The sequence below is a fragment of the Populus trichocarpa genome, chromosome 3, assembly GCF_000002775.5.
Source record: "Populus trichocarpa isolate Nisqually-1 chromosome 3, P.trichocarpa_v4.1, whole genome shotgun sequence".
NCBI lineage: Eukaryota > Viridiplantae > Streptophyta > Magnoliopsida > Malpighiales > Salicaceae > Populus > Populus trichocarpa.
In genome coordinates, this window is record NC_037287.2 from 13,778,948 (window position 1) to 13,802,708 (window position 23,761).

At 33.6% G+C, this 23,761-nt stretch overlaps 1 protein-coding gene across 5 annotated transcripts; it reads right to left on the reverse strand.

Moving 5' to 3' along the window:
- Nucleotides 1-6,051: 6,051 nt before the first annotated feature.
- On the reverse strand, nucleotides 6,052-11,223 carry LOC18097025 (uncharacterized). Of its 5 annotated transcripts, XM_024598214.2 has the most exons (3): nucleotides 8,343-11,223; nucleotides 7,320-7,415; nucleotides 6,052-6,957 (listed from the first exon to the last, which is right to left on the reverse strand). In XM_024598214.2, the coding sequence occupies exons 1-3, from the start codon at nucleotides 10,651-10,653 to the stop codon at nucleotides 6,914-6,916; spliced, it is 2,451 nt and encodes an 816-aa protein (XP_024453982.2). In that variant the 5' UTR covers nucleotides 10,654-11,223; the 3' UTR covers nucleotides 6,052-6,913. The 5 variants fall into 5 exon arrangements, with proteins under 5 accessions (XP_024453982.2, XP_006385740.3, XP_006385739.3 ...); XM_006385678.3 differs by lacking the exon at nucleotides 7,320-7,415 and having other exon boundaries at nucleotides 6,052-6,954; nucleotides 8,343-11,222; XM_006385677.3 differs by lacking the exon at nucleotides 7,320-7,415 and having other exon boundaries at nucleotides 8,343-11,222.
- Between the last annotated feature and the right edge of the window lie 12,538 nt (nucleotides 11,224-23,761).

The window sequence follows — 23,761 nt, forward strand, 5'->3', positions numbered from 1 at the left end:
AATCTAAAAGCCACGAATATTACATTCTAGTTTTGTTTTTCTGGACGACTGATACTGGTTATTGCACTTGCACCGCCTGCCCACACAGACACACAGGCAGACAGAACACCATCAAGGTTTGTTTTGTCTTTTCAAGATTTCCTCTCTATTCAAATCTTTCAGGGATGACGTCACTGGAAGAGTGGATGGGTCGTCATGTGTACGGACATTGACAAACAACTCATCATTAAACGGCAGTAGTTTTAGCTGACCACGTGACTTCACAATTCTTTGAAAAAGAAATAATTTTTAGCTCAAAACTTTGTCCCTTTCCCCCGGCAGCAGATGTCCCTGCCTCGGCGGGCTCTTGTGCTCACCATTATTCTTTCAGATTTTCTATCGCCAAGCAACACAGCCATTTCGCTTTTTCAACTTCAATTTGAAATATATACATATCAAGGTGCATGGTGGTCTTATTTATTAGCACGTAGCATCCTTCTGGTCCACCATCATAACTATTTCTTTTTAATTTAAAATTTATTTAGTTGAGGTATACGGAAGCTGATCTGAATATCCATATTAAATTAAAAAAAAAAATTTATTAATCATCTAGGATAAAAAAAGCATCACACGTGGATCATATTTAAGCTAGGAGCACACAAGGTTTGGATTTGCACACAGGTTCATTCTTTTCAACTATACTGGAATAATCTCGACTATTCTAACTCGATACTTGAAAATATGTTTTCTGCTTGCAATTAATTATACCACCACTCACCTCTTGCCTATTGGCAATCGATATAGATCCACTTTTTATTTATCTATTTTATTTACTTAAAAGTGGAATAATATATTACACGGAATATTTCTCGGTTTGTGTATATCATGATATAAAATGTTTTTTAATTTAAATATATTAAAATAATATTTGTTTGTTTTTTTACCAGCACATCAAAATTATCTAAAAACAAATTATTTTAAATTTTTTACATGAAAAATAATTTAAAAAACATTTAACAAATTAGATTATAATGGAAAAACAAAGACTAACACTTGATTATTATTATTATTATTATTATTATTATTATTATTATTATTATTATTATTGAGAAAGTTTAATCAATATTTAAAGAAATTAAACAGGATGGATTGATGTTGAGGTGGCATGCATTATTATTCTGTATCAGGGAAGATCCTGTATCTTAGGTTATAAAGGGGATATTCCATCATCCCTAAATTTCTATATTCATCGTTGGTCCGGTAGAGGACAATATAAGATGCCTTTATTAGCACCGAGTCTTGGGCTTTAAACAGGAACATGTTTTAATCACGACCAGAGGTCAACTACTGATGACAGCTTTTGTACCCACATTATTATTATTATATGGTACAACGAATGTTAATTGGTTCAGCTGGGAGTATTGCGATTCCAAATAAATCAAATAACAATAAAGTATATTTTTTGCTGTTGTTGTTGGTGGACCAATCGTACGGGCTGGGGAGCTAAATATAAAACGCCATGATTGTGACACGTGCCTCGGTTTCCCAACTTCACAAGATTGATGGCGCCTTAAATAATCTTCGTTTACATCGTGTCACTCAAAACAGCACATGAACCTACGCAATTTTGATAAATTACTGAATTTAATGCATATCTACTCTCCATCGGCTATAAGTACGAATATTACACGTATTAAAAGCACATAGGTTTCTTAGACACGACTATCCTTATTGTATGAGCGAGCAATGTCCATAATCTAGCGACAATCCTCAATAATGACCCGCCAATCTCCAGGGTTTTTTTTTAACCTTTTTACCTATGGGATATGGGGCATGTGCGAACGAGCATAGTTGTTTTAACAAGCTATAATCCAATTGATATAACTTATACTAATTTTTAAAACTTACTTAAAGCCCAAGTCCATCCAGTAATGGAGTGTCCATGATCATCCAACCATTTTTTAGGTCAAAATCCAATATGAATAAGACTTAGTTTTAGATCTTTTTGTGCACGGGATCTCTAGAACCGTCTCAAATTGCTCCTATTTTGAAAATTCAGCTTTTCTATTTATCTTTTCCTTTTATTTTAGAATTTATGATATTTCTGTTTAGCCCCTGTTTACCTATGAGAACCCATATTTAATAAACCTTCTATTTGGATGAGAAAGTTCGGAATTGATCCAAATTGTTAATGTTCTAAACAGAAAGAAAAGGAATTACTCCGACCTACTAACAAATAAATGCTCCCCAAGGTAGGTTCAAGTAATAAAAAGAGGAGAACCATATAGTAGGTGAGTCAATAATAAAAATTTAAGATTAAGAAGTTTGCTCTCTTTTTGATCTCAAGTTCGAGTCTTGTAGTTTCTAATCTGATGGTCACTAGAGGTTTACATAGTCGTTAACTTCAGGATCTGTAAGATTAGTCGAGGTGCACACAAGTTGACCCGGACACCCACGTTAATAAAAAAAAAAGTAATAAAGAGAGGAGTTGTTCAACTTGAAGTTTTATATTCTATTTATAACATTTTTTTATTAAAAATTATTTTTTTGTTTGATTAATTCCATTCATAAATTATATATTTTAAGTTTTAATTCTGACATGAATAAGATGAGTACAATGAGACCTACTTAAATAGTGTATAAATATGAAAGACATAATATCTACTTGTGAATATATATAATTTTAATGCATCAATCAATTATGATTGAAACTAATTAACATGAATCTTTGTAATTGTGTTTAGCTAAATATACCATCATGCACGTACACGCATGGTAAATAATCCTATAATAGCTATTTTATTCATAAAAAAAATAATAATCTCAAAGCTATTTGATTTTAATCGAGTGGTAAAGTAGCTCCTTTTCCTTCTTCAACCACATTTACATGGTGCGAAGGGTTTATTTTAAAGCTTGTCTTGGGACATGGTGGGATGATTTAAGTGACATTCATTAGCAGCGTTGACAGTTCATGCATGTGTCTATTCACAGCCATAATCCTCTTTTCAAAAAACATGATTTTAGCCCATATATTATAAAATAAAATTGATTCCAGGCATTAGGAGATCGAGTCCTAAGTCCTAACATATTGATCCAGCCATCCTGGGCTCTGGGAAGTTCAAACTTCCTTAATTAAATTCTTAAATCTCATCTGGTTGTCATATTCTCAAATCTCGCTGTATACCTCAAGCTCCTTTAAAACCCATCTAAATCAACTGTTCCTATCCATTGTCGTTTGTAACTTAAATATGTGTAATTGCTGCGATATCAGATATGACCAAAGTATCTTTTTCTTTGTCGAGATAATGTATGCCATTGACTCTTTTCTTAAGGTTAAAAAATAAAATAAAACTGAAATGATTGCAAAAGTACTCCCACTATCATTTCTTCCCACTTTGTATTTCGATATATGAAACAATATTCTGCACGTAAAGATCAAGATAAATCAAGGACCCAAAAGGTTATAGGAAAATAAGTAGATCTAATTCGATGTTTTAATTTCTTTCCAGTATATTTTAGCAAATTCTACGATTCTTGTTTGGTTGAATTTGGGATTCGAATCTCTATCTACCCATCTTTCCCAGCTATTTACAAGATAAACACTTAATGAGTGGTTTAGTTTGGTCACTGATGAAGGGAAAAGAATTGATCGCGTACAAATTTGCCCATACGAATACACATTTTTATACATGCAATTCTATATATAATGCACGCACAGTGGGTTGATATAAGTTAGGAGTTAGGACCACAACCTTCGAAGGACCTGCACGACGATAAATAAAGACATGATGATATAAAGAAACCTGCCAAATTAGGGTTTGATGGAAAAAAACATAAAGAGAGAACACTTTTTGGCACTATTTTCTAAGATAAGCATGTAAATTATTCTGGACAAAAATAGTATACCATGTGAAGGAACAGTGAGATTAAAGTAGAACCGTATCTTTCTTTCTAAAAGCAGGGTATTATCTATGTTAATTAACTTCGTTGTTGAAAACCCAAGAAGCTGACCTCTCTTTGCCCCAGGAAAAAAAAAGGGTGGACCACGAATCATCACGACGACAGTGAAATAAAGTTTAATTTAGAACTTATATTTCAGGTTAATTTGACAACGAACAGATATGCATATTCGTGCAAATAAATTTACGAAAAATTATTTTGAAAAAAAAAGAGAGAGAAAGAAAGAAAAAGAAGATCTTTCTCAAGAACTCCAAATGATACTTCTGTGTGTGAAACAAATTTGAGATAAAAAGGCTTCGAAATTATTGTACTTCTTTAAAGCCTAATCCAACTACCATCACTAATGATCGTGCGAGAGTCGTTTTTATTATAATTTGATTTCTTGACATTTCACCAAAATGCAGAGGCAAGCGATCGGGCTAGGTAATTCTGGCAACATCATGACAGGTGCAATGTGGTGCAAATTTCGTGTTTCTTCTTCTAAATTTTGCTTTGCCAACATCACCTTACTTTTAAGTTTTACCCTCCTTCTCTTTACATTACATTAGTCTCATTACACCTTCAAATTACTCTAATTCAAACAATGCATATCGAGATTATTTTTTTATTTTTAAAAAGGAGTTATTTCAAGTCTATTTTTGAGAATATATACGAAGCCTATCTATCTGGGTTCCTTTTGTGAGTGTATGGTTATAAAAAAAAACAAGAAAAAGGAAAGAAGATTGACCAAGTTTAGGTAAACAGAACTCACTATCATTAAACTTAACAAGACCCTGGTGGTCTTTCTCCGTAAATAAAAGAAGGCATTGCCCAAAATGTTATAGTTTGGTTTTTTCTATATAATATTGTGAAACTGTGCGCATAGTAGAATATGAACCAAATTACCATTTACCACGTAGAGTCATATAGAAAACAAGGAAAATCTCTCTTTGTGCAATTTTTTTGTTTTTTTTTTTATGGGGTATAGGAATAATCGAAGAAAATAAGTCCTGTTGTGGATAAAAGAACAAGGGTAAAGGAAAAGGAAAAAAGAAGTTTGTATAATGAGTTAGCATTGGAAGAGGGGAAGATTCTTGTATAAAGAGAGGGTGTCGTCCTCTACTAATCATTATATTTCTTTTTCCCTTTAACCCAAAATTGAGTGGAGTGAAGCATACCATGCTAATGAAAAAAGCTCAAGAGGAGAGCTTAGCTGGTGAGCGGTCAGCACTGGTATGCCTTGCCGACAACAATTTCTGTCCCTCCACTTAATGAGTTATTACAAGACCCTAAAGTGGTAAAATAATACCATACTCATCAATCCACACTACTTTTATACTCTCTTCATTCGCTTACCAGAAAGTGAAAACCTCACTTCATTTTTCACCTTTTTACTGTTTGTTTTTGGAGGTGGGTGGGTGAATCCCATACTCATCAAGTGAGAGAGAGAGAGGTATAGGGTGCTTTGAAGAATATGTTGACATAAGTGGATAGTTTCCTTGTAAAGTCAATACAGTGGTTACCATGAAAAGTTGCAAGGTGGTAAAATTATTACATTCCATAATTGGGAGACTGCTTTAGTTGTAGTAAAAATTGGTTGAAACAGCACTCTTGTTAAATTCCATGTCTTCGTTTCATTTCTCATGTTTTGGCTCAAAGTTTCAAATTCCCCCTCTCCTAGTTTATCCTGATGAGTAAATTTATGAAAGCATGCCCTTGAATGGACATTCAAGTTGAGCAATTATCATGGAAAGTTTAATGTCCTGTGCCCGTGCCATCATGTGGTAAAAACGTTCACATTTTCTGCTGTTAATTTAGACTTGAAACTTGAATATGAAACTTGAAACCATGCCTTGGAAAAGGATGAAGACATGAACGTGTAACAGGTGGAGAAATTTTACTAGCAAGCGTTATAGATGTTTGAGGGCTAACTGCAGGATTCATGTTCACTCCTCAAACTATATACAAGACACTAACTTCCATCCCAGGCCAGCACAAACACAGAATGTGGAGTCTTTTGACAGAGCCGAGGTTCAAACCGTTCCTCCGATATCAAGCACTGATGTTCCAGTGCGTTTAGCATGAATAATTATGGTAGATAACGGACGCCTGTATGTGATAGCATCCCGGACAAACAAGAAGACATCTTATCCCTTTTCTATTAGCAGACATAAAATTAACAAATGTAACAAATGTACAAAGCATCTATAATCTGTTTTATATTCAGGAACTACACATGGAAAATTTTTTTAGAAGCAACAACAATTCGATACCAATCAGCATGTAATTCTAAACATATCATCGGTGAATTGCATAATGAAACGACGGATGATTGAATCTACTGCTTCCTGTTAAACTATATTTTCCCAACTTGATCAGCTAAAGATACGGGACAATAAAATTAGTAGTTCGAATTTGTTGAAGAATCGCTCTCAAGCATCTTTTGCAGTGCTTCATGCCGACAGTCTTCATTTGTTTTGGGTCCTCTAAACACCTTTCTCGCAATTATGGGGAGCATTGCCCAATTACCCTGCATGAACGTCACAAGCTTTGGAATGTTTAAAAGATAAGTTACCTGAAAGATGATTTGATGGGAAAAACCCTAATCTCTCTCTCTCTCCCTCCCTTCCTCCCTCCCTTTCTCTCCCCCCCCCCTCCCCCCCCCCCCCCCCCCCCCCCCTCCATGACAACCAAAGTTGGGAAAAAGACTTCCACTTCTTTCATGGTGGGTCTCCACCTTCCCAAAGACACAAAACCAGGAGATAACAGTTAGGAGTGCTTTTCTAGCTAGAAAGGTGTTCTTTCAGGTCCTTCCGAGGTTGTTGATGCACGTAGAGGTACTTGGCTCGCCATTCACCAAACCAGCTTGTTGAAGCAACCTCTGGTTACAAACAGACATTTCACTTCCAAAAATTTCAAGTGAAGTCTTTGGATTCTTGTGGCGGAATTCCACCTTTAATCATTGTCCATGGCATTGTACTAACCTCCAACAATCTTATGGTGGTTTCTCCAGTTCAACAATATCTTTGTCGAGCTCTTCTGCCACCACAAAGACTAATTTAGCATAATATCTTCAGGTTCAATTAATAACGACTATCACTCAGGTCAAAGTTCTTGACAAGTGGAAAATCATCATCTTCCCAGATTAGATCGTTACAATCACAAACCCAAGTAAGAGGCTTGCATATTGATTCAAGTTGCATCATAAAGAAGCCTAATTATATGCATCATAAAAAAATATTAAATAAGAAAGGAGCAGAACCAGCCTAAGAATCCCCAGAGAAATGATATTGTACTTTGTATGTGATTCGACATTGAACTAAGCAAGCAGCTCGAGTAGATGTGATGAAGGAACCTCTAAGCAAGGCATGTGAAGGTGCTCATATGGGCAGGAACTTTACCTAATTTTGGAACATACATGGAAAATATGTGGCAAGGTTCAACAGAAGATCTGTTTTCCAAGAGAAAAACAAAACTAGAATCCCATTCTCCGGAACCTATTTGGGCAGATAAAGGACCACAAAGAACATGAGAAGTTTTCAAGCAGACCCTATAATCATTATATCGAACATGCAAAATAATGAAATTCAAGAAGGAAACAATGATTATACAAGGCAGTCAATCATGCTTGTTGATCAAGGAATTATAAGATCATCAAACAAGAAATGAGGGATCCACATTGCAATGAATAGGATAACAAGCGCTAAACTCCACAATTGCATCAACTTCAAAAGCTCAGCTGGACTTTTGGGTGAAATAAAAAAGAATAGTGACAAACTTTTTTTTAAAAAAAACCAAACAGCAACCTCATTCATGGCATAATGGTGAAGAATATAACCATTGAGGTTAATCACAGAAAAAAAAGCATATACTAAAATAGAGTCATGCGCATCATGCTCAGAAAATCATCAGCTAAGCAACCCAGATATGCTTCACCCATGCTTAAATGAGAGTATCTAACATGTTATGTTCAGAGGATTGGTATCCATTGCTCTAGTTTAAACTCAATCTTAGAAAGTGGGGAGACTACTTGAAGAACACATTTTTTTAACATTGTTCCCATTCTGAAAAATCTGTTAGCAAGAAATAGCTACCTTTACAAACAAGAACATTTTCCTTTCCTTTTTTTTTTTTTTCACAAACTCAAAACCTCGAAAATTCATTCTAGAAAGAAACATGGGACCTTGCTCAAATCATGTGGCTATGCATTACTAGGCATACAGAAACAGAATCCCTATTAATTCATCTCTTCCTCCAATCTGACTGCCCCAAAATCTTCTAAAGAGTAAGTAAAGAAATACAAAAGGAAATATAAAGTGGAAAGAATCCAAATAAATCCTACAATTTTAAAATTCAAAAGTAGTGGAAAAAATGTTACACTGAGGATGCATCAACAAGAACCTCGTTTAGCACATCATCCTCACCGTTTGCCAATGCAAAGAGATCTGCATCCTTATCTTCATCGCTCAAAAACTCCCTCCTATCTAGCTTTGAGTGAGCAGCGATAAATATCAACTTTTGCACCTTGTCCATGCCTGCCCTTGATTGCCCATGGGCATACACCCATCTCAGCAAAGACCAATTGCATTTGAACCCACATGAAGTGGCATGAAGAAAAATAAGCCTAACTGCAACTTTGCCCAGCGACTTGAACTCCGTAAGATAAGTCTCCCAGACAAGCCTACTGCTTTGGGGATTTACTATTCTCATCTTTCCTGTGATGGGATCCCTCTCCCTCATCTGGACAGCCTTTGCATACACAGGATCAAGCCCTTCTGTTCTCCATTTCATGAGTTCCATCAGTACAATATGAGCCTCCTCCCTTGAAACAAGCCTGGTTATAAGCTTGTCCACATCCTTTTCCTGCTCCGAGGTCAAGCATTTGAAAGGAGGAAGGTATTTGCCACTGTTGTCCCTCAGCAAATAAAGTGGATCGAGTATGTATGCAGCAGCCCAAGCAGGATGATAATTCTTCTTGAACCTTGTTTCAATCACTTTCTCCACTGCTCCTTCAGCAATGTGGAACTTTGAACACCAGGCCTTCACTTTTGCCCTAAGTTCATCCCATAGCGGCAGACATTGCCCGACTAATGGCCTCTCTGCCTCAATCTCTTGAGCCATTTCCTTTATCAACTTAACTAGCGAATGCACCGCATCCATATCATTCCAAAATCTCACATCTCCAATCATCTCAGCAACTTCTCTTGCAGTAGGATCCTCCATGGATACTATCTTATACGATTCATCATGCAAAACCAACTGCAATGCTCGAGCTGAGCTCAATACGTCCTCTAGCATTGTATACACAGGTCCAAAATCCATCTTCTCATACTCCCGCAACGGCATTCTCAATAATCCTGCATTCCCATACTCCTGCAATTGATATTTATGGAAACTATTTCGAACTGGGGTCTTATTATTGACAAAACTTGCAAGCTTGAAGCAATTCTCGCTCACAGTCCTGAACAGTGGAAGCTCTTTACTAAAATCCTTAATCAAACTAGTGAAACCTTGCAGCTGACAAGAAAGATTGATCATCCAATGATTCTGGTTCTCTAAACTCCTCAATGCCTTGGCCTTAAACCTGTCTGCAACTATCCCTACACACTGTTGCACAAGACTCCCACAAATGCCTGTTATGGTCTCCCAAAAAACCTCCTCTGCATACTTGGAAGGCACTGAACCACTAGCAAACACAGCTCTCCTATACAAACTAGTTCCATTAGGCAAATTCACTGTCAAATTCACAAAATTTACATCACCAGAGCTCCCATTACTCTTCAACTTCCACCCATCCGATGCAATCTGAAAAAACATAGCATCTCTAATCCTTGCCTCAGACTCAGCCCTAGCTTCCTCGTACTTAACATCCAATCTCCCACCAACAAAATCCCTCCTTGAAACCACAGGCAAACCAACTTGATTCAGAAAAGCCCTGAACTTTGGATGCTCTAAACTCGAAAAGGACACAGACCCACAAGACTCGTAAACCCAATCAGCTAAATAATCAAGTGCACAGTCAATCTGGGTCTTGCTCAGAGCCTGTCCTGGCGAAGTTTTCGGACTCTTCAACCTCTTTACACTATCTTCCAACATAGCTAAAGCACCCAAATCCTCTTTCCCACCAGACAACATCAAATGTGGCTGTTGGGGCAGCATAGCCATCTCACCTGAGAATCTTGATGGATCCACAATAGCAAGAGGACTTACTTGGTACGTACTACCAACGGCTGTCACTGGATACGCTGATGATGCAACTCCACCAGAACCAGAAAGCCCTGAACTTGAAACGACAGGTCGTTTCCTATTACTACTACCATGCACTACTGTGGTAGCACCACCACCAACACCACCGCTTGAAGAAGGAGAAGGCAGTAAGGCAGTGTTTGGAGAGATTGAAGAAATGGGTTTCGGTACAGAGTTAAAATTAGGACAAGTACCACGTTTCAGATGCTCAGAGGCAGTTCTTGAAGGATTGGAAGCGGAGAAAACGGCGTCGCATAATGAACACCGTAGCTTCACAGCTTTTGGAAGACCAGTGTCGGTGTTGTGGACCAACATAGGTTCTAAATGAGCCCAGTACCACGCGCCTTTTCCTTTTATTGCTTTGGTCCTTACCATCATTAGACCTTCATATCTCTTGTGTGCTGCCTTTGCTGTTATCTCCTCTGCCGTGGCTGTGTCTACTTGTTGGTGTTGTGGTGGTGGTGTAGTTGTTGTGTTACTTGTTGCCATTATGTAATATTGTATGTATAGTAGTTCAACAAAAAAAATGGTCAAAGTTTGAAACCTTACGGGAGATTCAAGACTGTCATTCAACTTGGAAAGGCTGCCGGAGTGGTTGTCGCCGGATTTTCGTTTTCCGGCGAGTGTCCATGTCAAAGTTTTGGTCTCTTTTCTTATTGTTCTCAATACGGGGATTGGCTTAGTTTGGTCTTTCTCGAAGGGCCTGTTTTCTTAGAGGGAGAGGGAGAGGGAGAGGGAGGGAGAGGGAGAGGTGATGGGGTAAGAGAGAAATAAGGGAGGCATGAGCGACTGAGAGAGGAGTTTCAATGGTGGCATAGGGAGTGTGGTATAACGCGCAGGTTCATTTGCGAGTGGGGGAAACAGGAGAGAGCCATGTTGATGGGAACTAGCTTTGACACTTGAAGAAGCACTCTAACGCCACGGTCCGACGTACGAAAACACCACTGCATTGGCTGTCACTTCCTGTTGATTGGAGAGGGAAGCTCACGCGCATTGAAAACAAAGGTTCTAGTTTTGGCATCCTTTTCATGTTTCTTGCTTCCTTTTCTTTTTTGTATTGTGGGTCTGGTAGGGAAGGGAGTCTTCTTGTCTGTTTCTCCCTTTATTTTTTTTCACTTTAAAAATGAATTTAAGGTTTTTATATATATATATATATATTTATTTATTTTCCTTATGGGGAGTATTATATAATTTGGCTATTTCCTTTTTGTGACTTGTACATGTGATTTTATTCATGACGTGGACATAAAAGGGCAACCTAGGAATTTAATGAATTCCACCATCCACCAGCCTCTCCGTTATGGAGGGGGGGCAGTGTTGACCAAGACAACCATGGAGAATTGCCTTGAAAAAGCTCACCAAATGCCATATGCAATCAAGGGTTGGAATTTTCTCCCCTTCTTTATTCATTTCTGTATTGTTTTTTCTTTTTTATTTATTATTATTATTATTATGTGGGGGTGTTTTTTAAAAGAGCCTCAAGAGTAGGTAGCATACACCGTAAAAAAGAGGTGGCTAATTTACAGGTAACTATAATGCGTCCCGTTTCCCACTCCATGACACAGGAGTCGTTGTTGATCGTTTTAATTTTGTTGACTTTGTTTGTGCACGAGGAGCTTTCACCATGCTCTTAAAAAAAACAAAGAAAACAGAGAGAGAGAGGATTTTCAATCACAAACAAGGCCAAATTACCCCCCCAAGTTTTAGAATAGGACTGCCTCGTAAGGATTTTTACCAACCTAGAAATTACACAATGGTCTGCACATTCTAATTCATATGTGCAGTGGAATTTCTTAAATTAATCTTATTATAATTTAATCTTTATAGTTTACCAAAATTAATTTTGTTGACCATTCTCGATTTTGATAGTTTTTTATTTTACAATATCTCATTTCACCTAATTCTATCTCGATTTTGTTTTTCAAGAAAGAAAATGAATTAAAAATAAATATGAAACTGACAAGAAAAAGTATATCAGAAATATATATATATATATATATATATATATATATATATATATCTTCTTTCATGTACGTTAAATTTAAGAGTCTACAATCCACACATGCTTTCATATAAGATATAATCTACACTAACTATTAGAATATATATGCGGGTACGTATATCATCTAGCAGTCTAAATAACACATCTTTTGATATTGTTTTTGTTCTCCATTTCCTTTTCTTTTCTAATTTATAAAATAAAGATAAAAAAAACTATTTTTTAAAATAAAAACTAACAACCAATTACCAAATTTTCTAAAGATAAACGCAATAGTTTTCAAATATCGTGATGTTCTTTTTGCCTTGTTATAAATGATATATGAATACAAATTAAATTAATAAAAACAAATTCTTTTTGAGAGAAAATCAAGTGAAAGTACTCTGATATTCTAAGAACTATAAATCTATCTTATTAATTGCCATATTAGAAAAAATAATCAATTTTCTCTCTCTTCTTAAAAAATCAATTCTTTTTTTAATTTATTCAATCATAGTTGTTGTTTGATTATAATTTCAAAGTTGACGATACAATTAAATAAGATGCATGATATGCTCTCTTGCAATCTTAGGTGATGGACCAGATTCATCTAATAATTAATTACCTTTTTTATTAAAAAAATAAAATGGGAAACCACATGCAAATAACACATAAGTTTCAAACTACTTCACAATCCTCTCTTTTTTCCCTCTTTTATTTATCTTTTAGGAGGGCCATGGCCATGGGGATTCTAAAACAAGGGAGAAGGTACGTACACGATCAACCAAAGCTAGCTAGTTGGAGCAGTTGTTTTTTTAAGGAATCATTTTCACTTTTTTTTATTTTTTTATTGTGATTCTCATTCCATGTTTTTTAGAGTGACAAAACTAACCCTTATTTTGAAGTGGTTCTTTAAGTTTAAATTTCATCGTACGTTAAATTTAAGAGATTTTCTTTAGAGTAAAAATCTTTAATATCTAAATAAATATGTTAGAGATACTCTTCTGATGACGTCGGTGTCAATATAAAATATTATTTGCATTATAATAAGCTAGTAATAATAAAATTTAACTTGTTTTGTGATCAAATATTAATTTAATTATATAAAAAAAACAAAAAAATATCAATGAGGTCAAATTTGATATACAACTTTAAGTTTAATGTGTAATTAATTTATATTTCTAGGTTTAAAATGTTTTTATTTATAGTTTTCTTAAACTTTAATTTAAGAGATCGAACACGAGGATTAAAGAGGGCTATTTTTAAATCTAGTCACCAAATAACATAAAGTTATAGAATGGGGATAGTGTCATACTTCCTCCTCCTCCTCTTCTTCTTTGCGAAGGTGACATTCCATTCATTTGCTACTGTCGTGGCAGGCTAGTACTGTGCAATATAAGGTAATAATCTCATTGTTATATTACTATTAATCAGGAAGTAATTACAAGGGTACTGTTGGCGTGTGTTTTGTAAGTTGTTAATGATCTCTTACTACGTACATGTCGTCTATATGTAAATACATATTGTTAAAAGAAAAGGAAAAAGAGGAGTCCTATTAGGGCACTGGGTAGGAAGGAATATGAACATGAGAACTCAAGAATGTGGCGTGTTGAGATATCAAAAGGAGTTTAGCATGATTTTGGAAACCCAGAGGAGTTTTATGCTATATTGCCCAAAAAGTTACTTTGATTGTGCATATCCTCCCAAAATGGCTGTCACAAGTATATAAGCTTTCACTGTAAAGTGCTTAAAATCATGACACTATTTATTGTTGTGGTTGTTATGGTCAAATGATTTATTACCAGCAAGCTGTCTTTCCTTTTCTTCGAAAGAAGAGTTTCAAGGATACCCTCATTTGCATTTAAGGAGAAGAATGTTCCAGGAAAAGAGAAATTCGAGAAAGCTTCTTGCATACATGGAATTTCATCTTAACTTTCTCTTTTGCAATCTCTAATCTATAATGTTGGGGAGTGGGAAAAACGTTTGAAGCTTCGTTAAAACTGGATGGGACGGAGTCACGGAAGCGTATTCTCTCTCAATGTGGCTTCCTCTATGTAATTGGATGGCAATATGACGAAGCTAAAGTTCAAAGGAGATAATATTTAAGTGTATATATTTTGATATGGGATAGTTCTGATATATGATGAACTAGCATATATTATTATTCAAATTTCAAAACCTTGATGTGAAAAAATAAATATTGAACTGCCAAAAGGAGGTAGCAATTAATGAAGTATTAAATTAATGAGGTTGATTAGTGCTCAGTTATTACATGTCTCTGGTTTGCCAATATCCAACTAGTCAATAACGTATGTCACAACTGTCACCCACCTTCAAATCTGACCTTGGATTTTAGAACACCCAAAAAAAAAAAGAGAAATCAAGAGCTTTTGGCCTCTGATTGGCTATTGACGTGTAAACTTGAAGTATAAAAGATACCTTGGAGAGCTTTGATGAAGGTTTTCAAATATGGTCGCTATGCAGTGACTCGCTAGCTACCTAAAAGTTCTCTATGCATGCTCATTAAGGGGAAAAAAATTGAATATTCGGCCATATGGGTTGGTCTCTACCTTCCTGCTCTAACCCAATTTAGATCGTCTTGAAGGTTTGGGGGTGAGGATTAAATTTCAAGATACGAAATCATCTCTGGCTTGTTATTTTCAGAACTTTAGTGCATGCTGGATGTTAGCTTTCCCTTCTCTAAGCATTAATTTCCAACAAGGTTCTCGTCCCTGATTGCTCAGTGTCTTCCCAACTTAAGTAACATCTGTACACTTTTCTTTCCTCTTCAACATACGTAATATTGATGTATCTGATATCTGATATCTCACTCTTAGGGGTCTTCTTTATTGAGCTACGAGCGAATTTTCCGTACATAATTGATGCATTTCAGTTAATCTCTCGTTTGCTTGTTTGTTTATATTTAAAGTTTACAAGAAGACAACTTTATCTATATTAATTCGAGACTAAATGCTTTGATACAAGCTGGTAGGTATATCATGATAATGGAGTAGAGCTAGGAACGTATAAGAAAATGGCAAAAGTAGCAAAATTAATTACACTACAAGTACATGGAGATATAACTGAAAAAGTTTCCAGTAAAACCTAAGTACTCTTCGTGCCCTCCTCCCAAATCAACTAAAAACTTTTGGTACTCCTACAATATCTATACGGAACACTGCTCGTATATTTCACTGTAAAAATTATAGAATTCCTCTAGAATCCCACATTACATATACTGATATACATATGCATGCATATATGCATGTATGTATGTGTATATGTAATGTGGGATTATAGAGGAATATTTCCATATTGCAGCCATTAATTGCGTGAGAAAGATAGAGAGAGAGAGAGGTTGTCTAGGGCATGAAGCAAATCATCAAAAGATGTAATTATCTTCCTCGCAGAAAGGAAAGGGCTAGTCTATAAACATGTGTGTGTACACGCACACACATAATTGGCTGGCAAATTAGACAAACAAGTAGTTTATTGGTGAGACACACTTCATGGGTGGTTGGCTCTTATAACGCACTTCGTAATCTTTGGCTGGTGATGATACTAACGCATGGAAATGATGAGGGTGGTAATATTAATTAGAGATAAATCCAGTTTTAAATTAGTGCTTTTAACTTGAGAATTCGTATTCAAAATCACTTGTCGAAAACCCAAATCCTAGATCATCTTCAAATATACCCCGTAGCTTTTAAATTGGGTCTTAAATCATCACATATATTGTTTTTTCTTGCTCTCGATTCACCATTTAGTGAGAATAGATATTCTTTATGTTTTTTGTAACCGAGTAAAAACGTGGAAACTTTGGAGTAGCGTCTCAAGTCAAGAAAATTGTTTCCTTCTCAATGAGTGTCGAAGCTCAAATAACAAAGTTTACAAATGACAAATACATTATAAAGATGTGAAGGAATCATTTCTTACTTGAAAATTTAAGTTATTGAATAAAATCTTGATGATTTATATTATTTGTAATATATTTCTTTACATAAATGCTTTTGAGATTTGAAATTAATATGGGTCCATGTGCTTAATTTTTAATTTTAGAAGATAAAAGTTTTCATAATTGATTTATTAAGATTTTAATATCATATTAAAAAATTAATCTAAAATTTTTAATTATGAGATAAAACTCTAAAAATATATTTACATTATTTTTCTTACAAAAATAACTCAATCGCATCTTGATTTAACAATTCAACAATGCTCTCAAAATAGTAAAAGCATAGTATCACACGACGGATTTTCTGCTGAAGGATTATGATAACAGGTCCATCGAACAAAGGACGAAAATAGAAAAGGGGCCATCGCTTGATTTGTTACAATGAAGTTTCACCTAAAAGATTAGTTCAAACTTCTACCGCATTTACTTAATTAATTAAGTGGTCAAAAATTGAACAGAAGGAAAAAATATTGAATATCATTTTATTTCTATTTAAAAGTTGATAATCTCTAAAGTATTTGTTAAGACTACATCCTTCACTGCAATATGACGTGGATTGGATTAATTTTTTTATATAAAAAATATAAAAATATTGTTAACAAGTTAATTTTCTACTAAAAAAATTATGAGTTAATATAAAATCAAATATATATTCGATAATATTTTTAAAAAATATTAAAAGAGTGATATATTTTATTTTTTTAGAAATCCTATCATCGCCTGAACTTCTATCTTATATATCTTATGTTCACAAAAATTTAACCAGACAACTGAAAGATATAGATTTACTAGCTCGAGTCATTATCTCAAATGTAATTTTTTTTACTTGAAGAGCTTAAATAAAAAAATACAAGTCCGGGTTCAAAGTATTAAAGAAAAGCCTTGGAGTTTTAAGATTGAAGATCTTTTATACAATGCAATAAGTAGGACTTGAAGTGGAGCTAAAAATTGTTGGTGACGGTGGCAATTAAGTCTTCATGTCAAAGAAGTTGGCTTGTATTAAGCTTTTATGAAACATTTATATTTGGCTTTGACTAATTACTTAGGACATATAAGCATATATATTTCATTTATCATTGGTCCTAAACCTCTTTGGATTGGTTGTTGCTGGGCGATGAAGTATAAGCTTTCTAGGACCCTTGGTTTTGGTGTGTCTATTTATCCACTTTTTTTAAAGACACATGCTAGTCTTTTATCCTGTAATTCAGCTTATAACACTAGCTAGCTTGAAAAAAAGAGAGGAGGTTGAGAAAAGGCCAAAAAGTGCCCCCCACTAATATGAAAAATATCCTTATTTTATTTAAAAAGTTGAACCTTTTTATTAAATATGTGGACAAGTAGTAGTTTGTGTTTGCTGGCTAGTTACCAACTATTTTAATAGTTTTTCATTGGTTGACACGTGGCCAAACTTCTTTTCAAAAGATATCGGGTCTTTTTGGGAGTGTGGTTGCGGTTGCTTTTCAAAGTATTTTTTATGTCGAAATGCATCATTATGATGTTTTTTTATTTTTTTAAAAAAATATTTTTGAGATCAGCGCATCAAGACGATCTAAAACATAAAAAAATTAATTTTTAGTAAAAACAAAAATTAAATATTTTAGAAACACGGGTTGGCTCGCGTTTCCAAACGCTCTCTTACAAGTCAAATGTTCACTTTTATAGCTTTTTGGGTGTTCTATTTCTATTTGTTGGTATATTGATATAACAAAATAGGTCCCGTGTTATGTTGAGAGATAAGATAATTTTGTTTCAATGTTAAAAAAAATATTCGAATGATAATAATATGATATAACTTCAGTTAGATTTACTAAAATGCAATTTGGGATATGACACTAAAACAACCTAGAAAAAAGAAAGATTGTAAAGTTTAAAACCTAATATAATGTCAAAGATATATATATATATATATAATGTCGAAGAAGAAAACTCGAGTTAACTTGACAAACCCACCACTAACAATATGAGATCATGATAAAAAAAAAAAATAAGAATTTCAAAAGAAAAACCTAGTAAAAGAACCAAAGTTTAATAAAAAAAAATATGAAAAAAATCCAAGCTAACTCAAGTTAACTTTACTAATACGCCCTCGGAATAACCAAACAGAAAGAAAAGTAAAACAAATGGCAAAGCTCGAGATAAAATAATTTAATGCAAACTAATGAAATTTTAAAAAAAAATCATAAAAAATCTAAGAAAACAAATTTGAGTCAACTCATGTTAAGGTGACTAACTCGCCTCTCACGACATGAGATTAGGATAAAAAAAAATTAGACCTCTAAAAGAAAAACTTAGCCAAAAAGACTAAAGTTGAATAAAAAAAACATTAAAAAAGAAAAAACAAGTTAACTCCAGTTACTTAACAAATCCTCTTCGGAATAACCAAGTAGAAAGAAAAGTTATATATATATATATATATAGGGCCAAAAAAAAAGCCTAGACGTGCTAGGTCATAGGCCCGCATATGCGGGTGGGCCTTCAAGCACAGGCCCACGCGACTAGGCTTATTTCTATTTTATATATATATTTTAAAAGGGTGGACAACTTATTCTGGAAAAAATACATAAATGGCGTCTTGTCCGCAAGCCTAGATTTCGTCCACTATAGTGGTGGCTGGAAATCGAGGTAACGCCTTTTTTGTTCAAAAAAACTCAATTTCAACAAAAAAAAAACACTTGAATAACACTCTTGGAACACCTACAAATCAATCCATCAACTCAAAATATCATAAAAAGAGTCCAAAAACATGAAATCAAACCGAGTTAGATTTATCTTCCTCGGCTTAGATATATTTTTTCAAGGAATATTGTGGGTCTAAACAACCACCATAAGCCCTTCTCATCTCATGTAACTCGTGGACACCAAAATAATTCATTTTGGTTGTCGAAAATGGCTTGGACGATGACTTTCTCTCTAATCGCTGAAATTTGGCAAGTCTTCTCTCTCTTCTTTTTAACCAGGAGCTGAAAAATAATACAAATAAACTTTTGTACCGAAACTAACTTTGTTTAAGTTTTAAGGGATCTAAATTGTATAATTTACGTTACTTTTAAAGTTTGAGGACCTCGGTATATTTTTTACATAATCTCTAGTACGCTATCCATGTTTGACACCTTTTTAATTTCGGTCCTTATTCTTCATATTTCATCATTACCTAAGAAATCCAAATCAATTGGCTTTTAATAAGGATCAAATCACCCAAAATAAAACTTTAAGGACCAAAATGAATTATCAAGAAATTCACAGTGCTATCCATAGTGTTTTGTGTGTGTGTGTGTGTGAATAATTTCATCTCCACAATACAACCCATGCATTTTAGTTTTTTTATCTAATAATCTTTCAAAATCGAGACAACTCACTTTTTCACCTTTTCTTTTCATTTAAATAGGCTTGTCACTCATTGTTTTGAAGAACCAATTCTATTAGAGATGAAATATAAGCATATCATTCTCTCATTCATAATCATGTTGATTTGTTTCATCGTTCATTGAGAATTTGCATATCCACTTTACTAAAGAGCTATTGTTTTCAAATCTCTTATTGACAATGTAACTTACAAATATGAAAGTGATACCTAAAATACTCGAGATTGTATCTAAAACTTGGATTAAACTCTAGAGTGAGAGTGAAAGAATTTCGATCTTGAGTTCGAGAGAAAATCGTGATTATAAAGTTTTTGTATGTGTTTGTATTGGTGTTGTTCCTCAAAGTAATGTGGGGTATTTAGGGTTGAATTGCAAACGAGAGAATTTGTAATGGTCACCTAATAATAGAAAGCGTGCCAAGTAATAGATTAATAAATTATCTCTAACAATTCCAAAATCATGCGTAATATAACTAGATATCATCAGGCGAAAAAAGAGATCACAAAGTCGGAAAGGGAATCATATGTAAATATAATTAAAGAAAACACCAATCAATGATTTATGGTGATTTAAAGAAATAAAGAAAACGAGTTTTTTTTAAGAAAAAAGCGTGTTTGAATAATTAAAAAAAATAAATTTAACTATTAAGTAAAAAAATACATTGTAGTGATAGATTTCATAATAACAAATACTTCAATAAAAATAACTCAACAACAATAATAATAAAGCATGTTTTATTTGAAATAAAAATTTACAAAGATGATTATAAAAAGGGAAAAAAAAATAGAAGTGCATCAACTAATTAGCTATAGTATTAAAAGATCTAGGGGAGGAATCATTGCTTATATGAACAATGAAACTGCTCCCCCTTTATAATCTCTTTAAATATTTTATCGATCTTTTTTTTTAATTTAATTATTTTGTTATTTAATTTTATTAGATAAAGTTTGATATTGTGGTTAAAAGATCAAATTAAAAGTAATAAAACTATAATAAGTGATCAATCTCAAAGTAGATAAACTTTTTTTCTTTAAACCTTTTTTTTAATTTAATCGTTTTTAATTAATTTCATTAGATAAGATTTTAAATTGTAGTTGAAAGATTAGATTAAAAGAGAGAGGACTATAGTATAAGAAATGGGGAAAACATATGACTAGTCTTAAAGTTGGTAAAAAAAAATGTTATCTGCCCCACATATTTTTGTTTTTCGTCCGATTCAATCACTTTAGTTTTTAAATTTTTAATTTTAGTCAAAAAAATTATTTTTAACCTTGGATATGGAAGAAGAAAGGGAAAGTTATTGATAAACAACGAATGAGAGATAAAATTAGCATTTAACCACATCACAACAATTAAAAAAAAAATCAATCTTGATATTAATGAGTTTTATTAGACGAAAAGAAGTTCATTAAGGTGCTTTAAAGCCTTCATTTTGCCGGGGGGGGGGGGGGCTTTTTTTCCAGTTTTTTTTTTTTTTTTTTAGATCAATTTAGAGATGTTTTGAGTTATGAAATTAGATTATTGACATAATAAAAAGGTTTATTAGGTGTTTTATTTTGTGAAAATACATTGTAAAACGATTTTTATATATATATGAAACCCTAACTTGATTTTTCGACCACCTCTTGAGTGATCATAAATGGTCGAAAATTGGATAAGCAGACAACACATCATTTGTTTTTTATTATTTTTCTTTTGAAGAAAAGATACATATGAAATTTTTTCAAAGGACAAAAAAGGGGTAAGGCACTAGGGCCTGGCCCACGCAAATGCATATTTTTCTTTAAATGGGTCAGAGTATTGAGCCAGTCAGGTTGAGACGTTTGACCTTTATGTATTGGGCCTATTGCACAGTATGTATTTTATTATTATTATTATTATTAAATTTTATGAAAATAAATATATTAAAAACGTTATTAAACATTTGTAATGTATTGATTAAGAAAATATCTCAACTGTTGTGTTGACAATAAAAAATTTCTTTAAGTTACAAACGTGGTGCCAATACTCGCATTTTTGGTTTTTACATTAAAGAACTAATTTTCTATCGTAGTCGTAGCAAAATGCGGGTAAAGTTGGCTGCTTTACATGAAAACCAGTTCCCTGAAATTTGCTTTCGACACAGCGAGAGAAGGTGGAAGTGATCGGTAAACATGTCTCCATTGACCTTAACCCTAGGGATCATGAATGTCACGGAACATGTAATATTTGATGTTTCCATGATCGATATTCTCCTGTGGACCTAAAATAATAAAGATTGGTGTGTTTGGATCCATGATTGCCAAGGGATTTTGTCCACGTGTATGATAAAGATTGATAATAAGGATATATGACCTTCCCAAATGATGCCCAAGAAAAAGAAGCCAATGAGGTCTAAGGAAATAATGAGAGATTTCATTTGCAAAATTTCAAACTTCCTTTATAAAAAGTGGGAAAGAAGAAAAGGAAATTGGGCCAATCAGATTTTAATACATTCTTCTTCAATGATATAACTTCTTTTCACATATTAGAGCAGGTGGATGATATATCTAACGCATTATTGCTCGAGCTGATTAGTTGCTCGAGCTGATTAGTCTTGCTCGAGCTCTCGAGCTGTTTAGTCGTGAATGTTTGAAAATATAATAATAGTTATTTTTTAAAAGAAATTTTGCTCAAAGATATATTAAAATTTATTTTTATATATAAAAACGATCTAAAAATACTAAAAAAGTAATTTAAAATTTTAAAAAAAATCAAAATTTCATCAAAAACAGCTTAATCGGCAACACCAAATTGGCAAGCTTCTCCTCCAATCTGAAAATCACTCAAAATTAACTTTGATAGGACAATGCTATTTTTCTCATCTTCTACATCCTCAGTTGGGCTATTTAGTATCCCACTTTGATTATTTTGTGGGCTAATAACACTCTTAACATGTTTATGGCTGTCCCATGACTATGCGGGACAATAATAACAGTACAGCTAAGCCCAAAAGCAAAACTCAAAGGCCTTAGCGTTGAGACTGACAATGGAAGTATGGCCCATGTCCATATATGTAATTATGTGCATCCTAAATTCCATGACATTACCTATCACTGCTGCGTGGGCTGACTTGGTTCAAAATTACCATCGCCATGGAGTTTTTAATCAATCATTATATTTACAAATATTTTTTACTGATAGAATAATCACGATGACTTACATATGATATATTTTGATATAAAAAAATACGCCATGTCATAAATAAATGGGTAAGTAGCCTCTTTAATCTTGTATTTTAAACAATATATCCAATAAATCTTTATATTCAATCTTTATATTATCATCCCATATTCCATTCCCAGAAAATAAAAATTCAAAAATCAGTAATTGATAAAAAAAATTGATATCAATATATAAAAAAAATTGGTCTGAAAATACATTCATCCGTTGAAAGTATAATCATGTTAAAAATCAACATCTTGTATAAAAAATAAACTTGTTTGTGAAAGGAGGATTGTGTTTATTAAGAAGTAGGGATGATAATTTCACTTGAATCCAATGAAGTTTTTAGACCTGACTGAATTCGAGTAAAATTCAAAGATAAAAGATCGAGTTTTTGGTTGAGTATGGATATTAAAGGTCGGGTTTCGAGTTAATTATGAATATTGATTGGTTTTCCTGATCTCAAATAAATAAATAATTTTAAAGTTTAAAAAAATTAAATGTATACCAAACTAATTATATACTAAATAGTGGTAAATTATAGATTCAAGTTCATATTTAAATTTTAAATTTGAGTTTGGATCATAAATACTTATTTTAAATTCAAAAATCTATATCTATTTAGGTTTTGATCGGATTTGAATAGAGTTTAGTCTTCAAAAATCTATGCCCATTTAGATTGTGATTGAATTTAAATAATTATTTTAAATTTGAGTTTGAGTTTGGATATGGATATTACAAACCCAAGCCGTTGAATATCGATTATCATCCTCTGATAAGCTGCCAAATGACTAGCAATCCCACGTCACTTCACTCTCAGGGGAGAAAAAAGGGCCCCATAAAGAAAGTTACACCACGATATTTTGTGGAAAGGCCTACGATGGTAATGGTCCAGCTTCTGTAGACATATATTTGCAGGTCCATGGCCCTTTTCTCTTTTCGGTTGTCAGTTGTCACACAGTAACAAAATCAAAATGGAGTTGGGACCTATGATCGAAAGGTCATGAACAGTTTGCCAATTGAACTAAAGGACGTGGACCGTTGATCCAAATGCAATGAGTCTCTATATCTTGTTTTCTTCTTGCTTAAAAAAGCAAAAACTATCTGCATTTCATGCAC

Bases quoted from the DNA above. Each gene is read 5' to 3' on its own strand.
- LOC18097025 (XM_024598214.2), bottom strand. From the start codon at position 10,653: ATGGCAACAAGTAACACAACAACTACACCACCACCACAACACCAACAA. The intron at 7,416-8,342 runs GTGAGGATGATG...CTGCCCAAATAG, and splicing joins TCTCTTTGCATTGGCAAACG to GTTCCGGAGAATGGGATTCT. The intron at 6,958-7,319 runs GTAAAGTTCCTG...TTGTGGTGGCAG, and splicing joins CATGTATGTTCCAAAATTAG to AAGAGCTCGACAAAGATATT.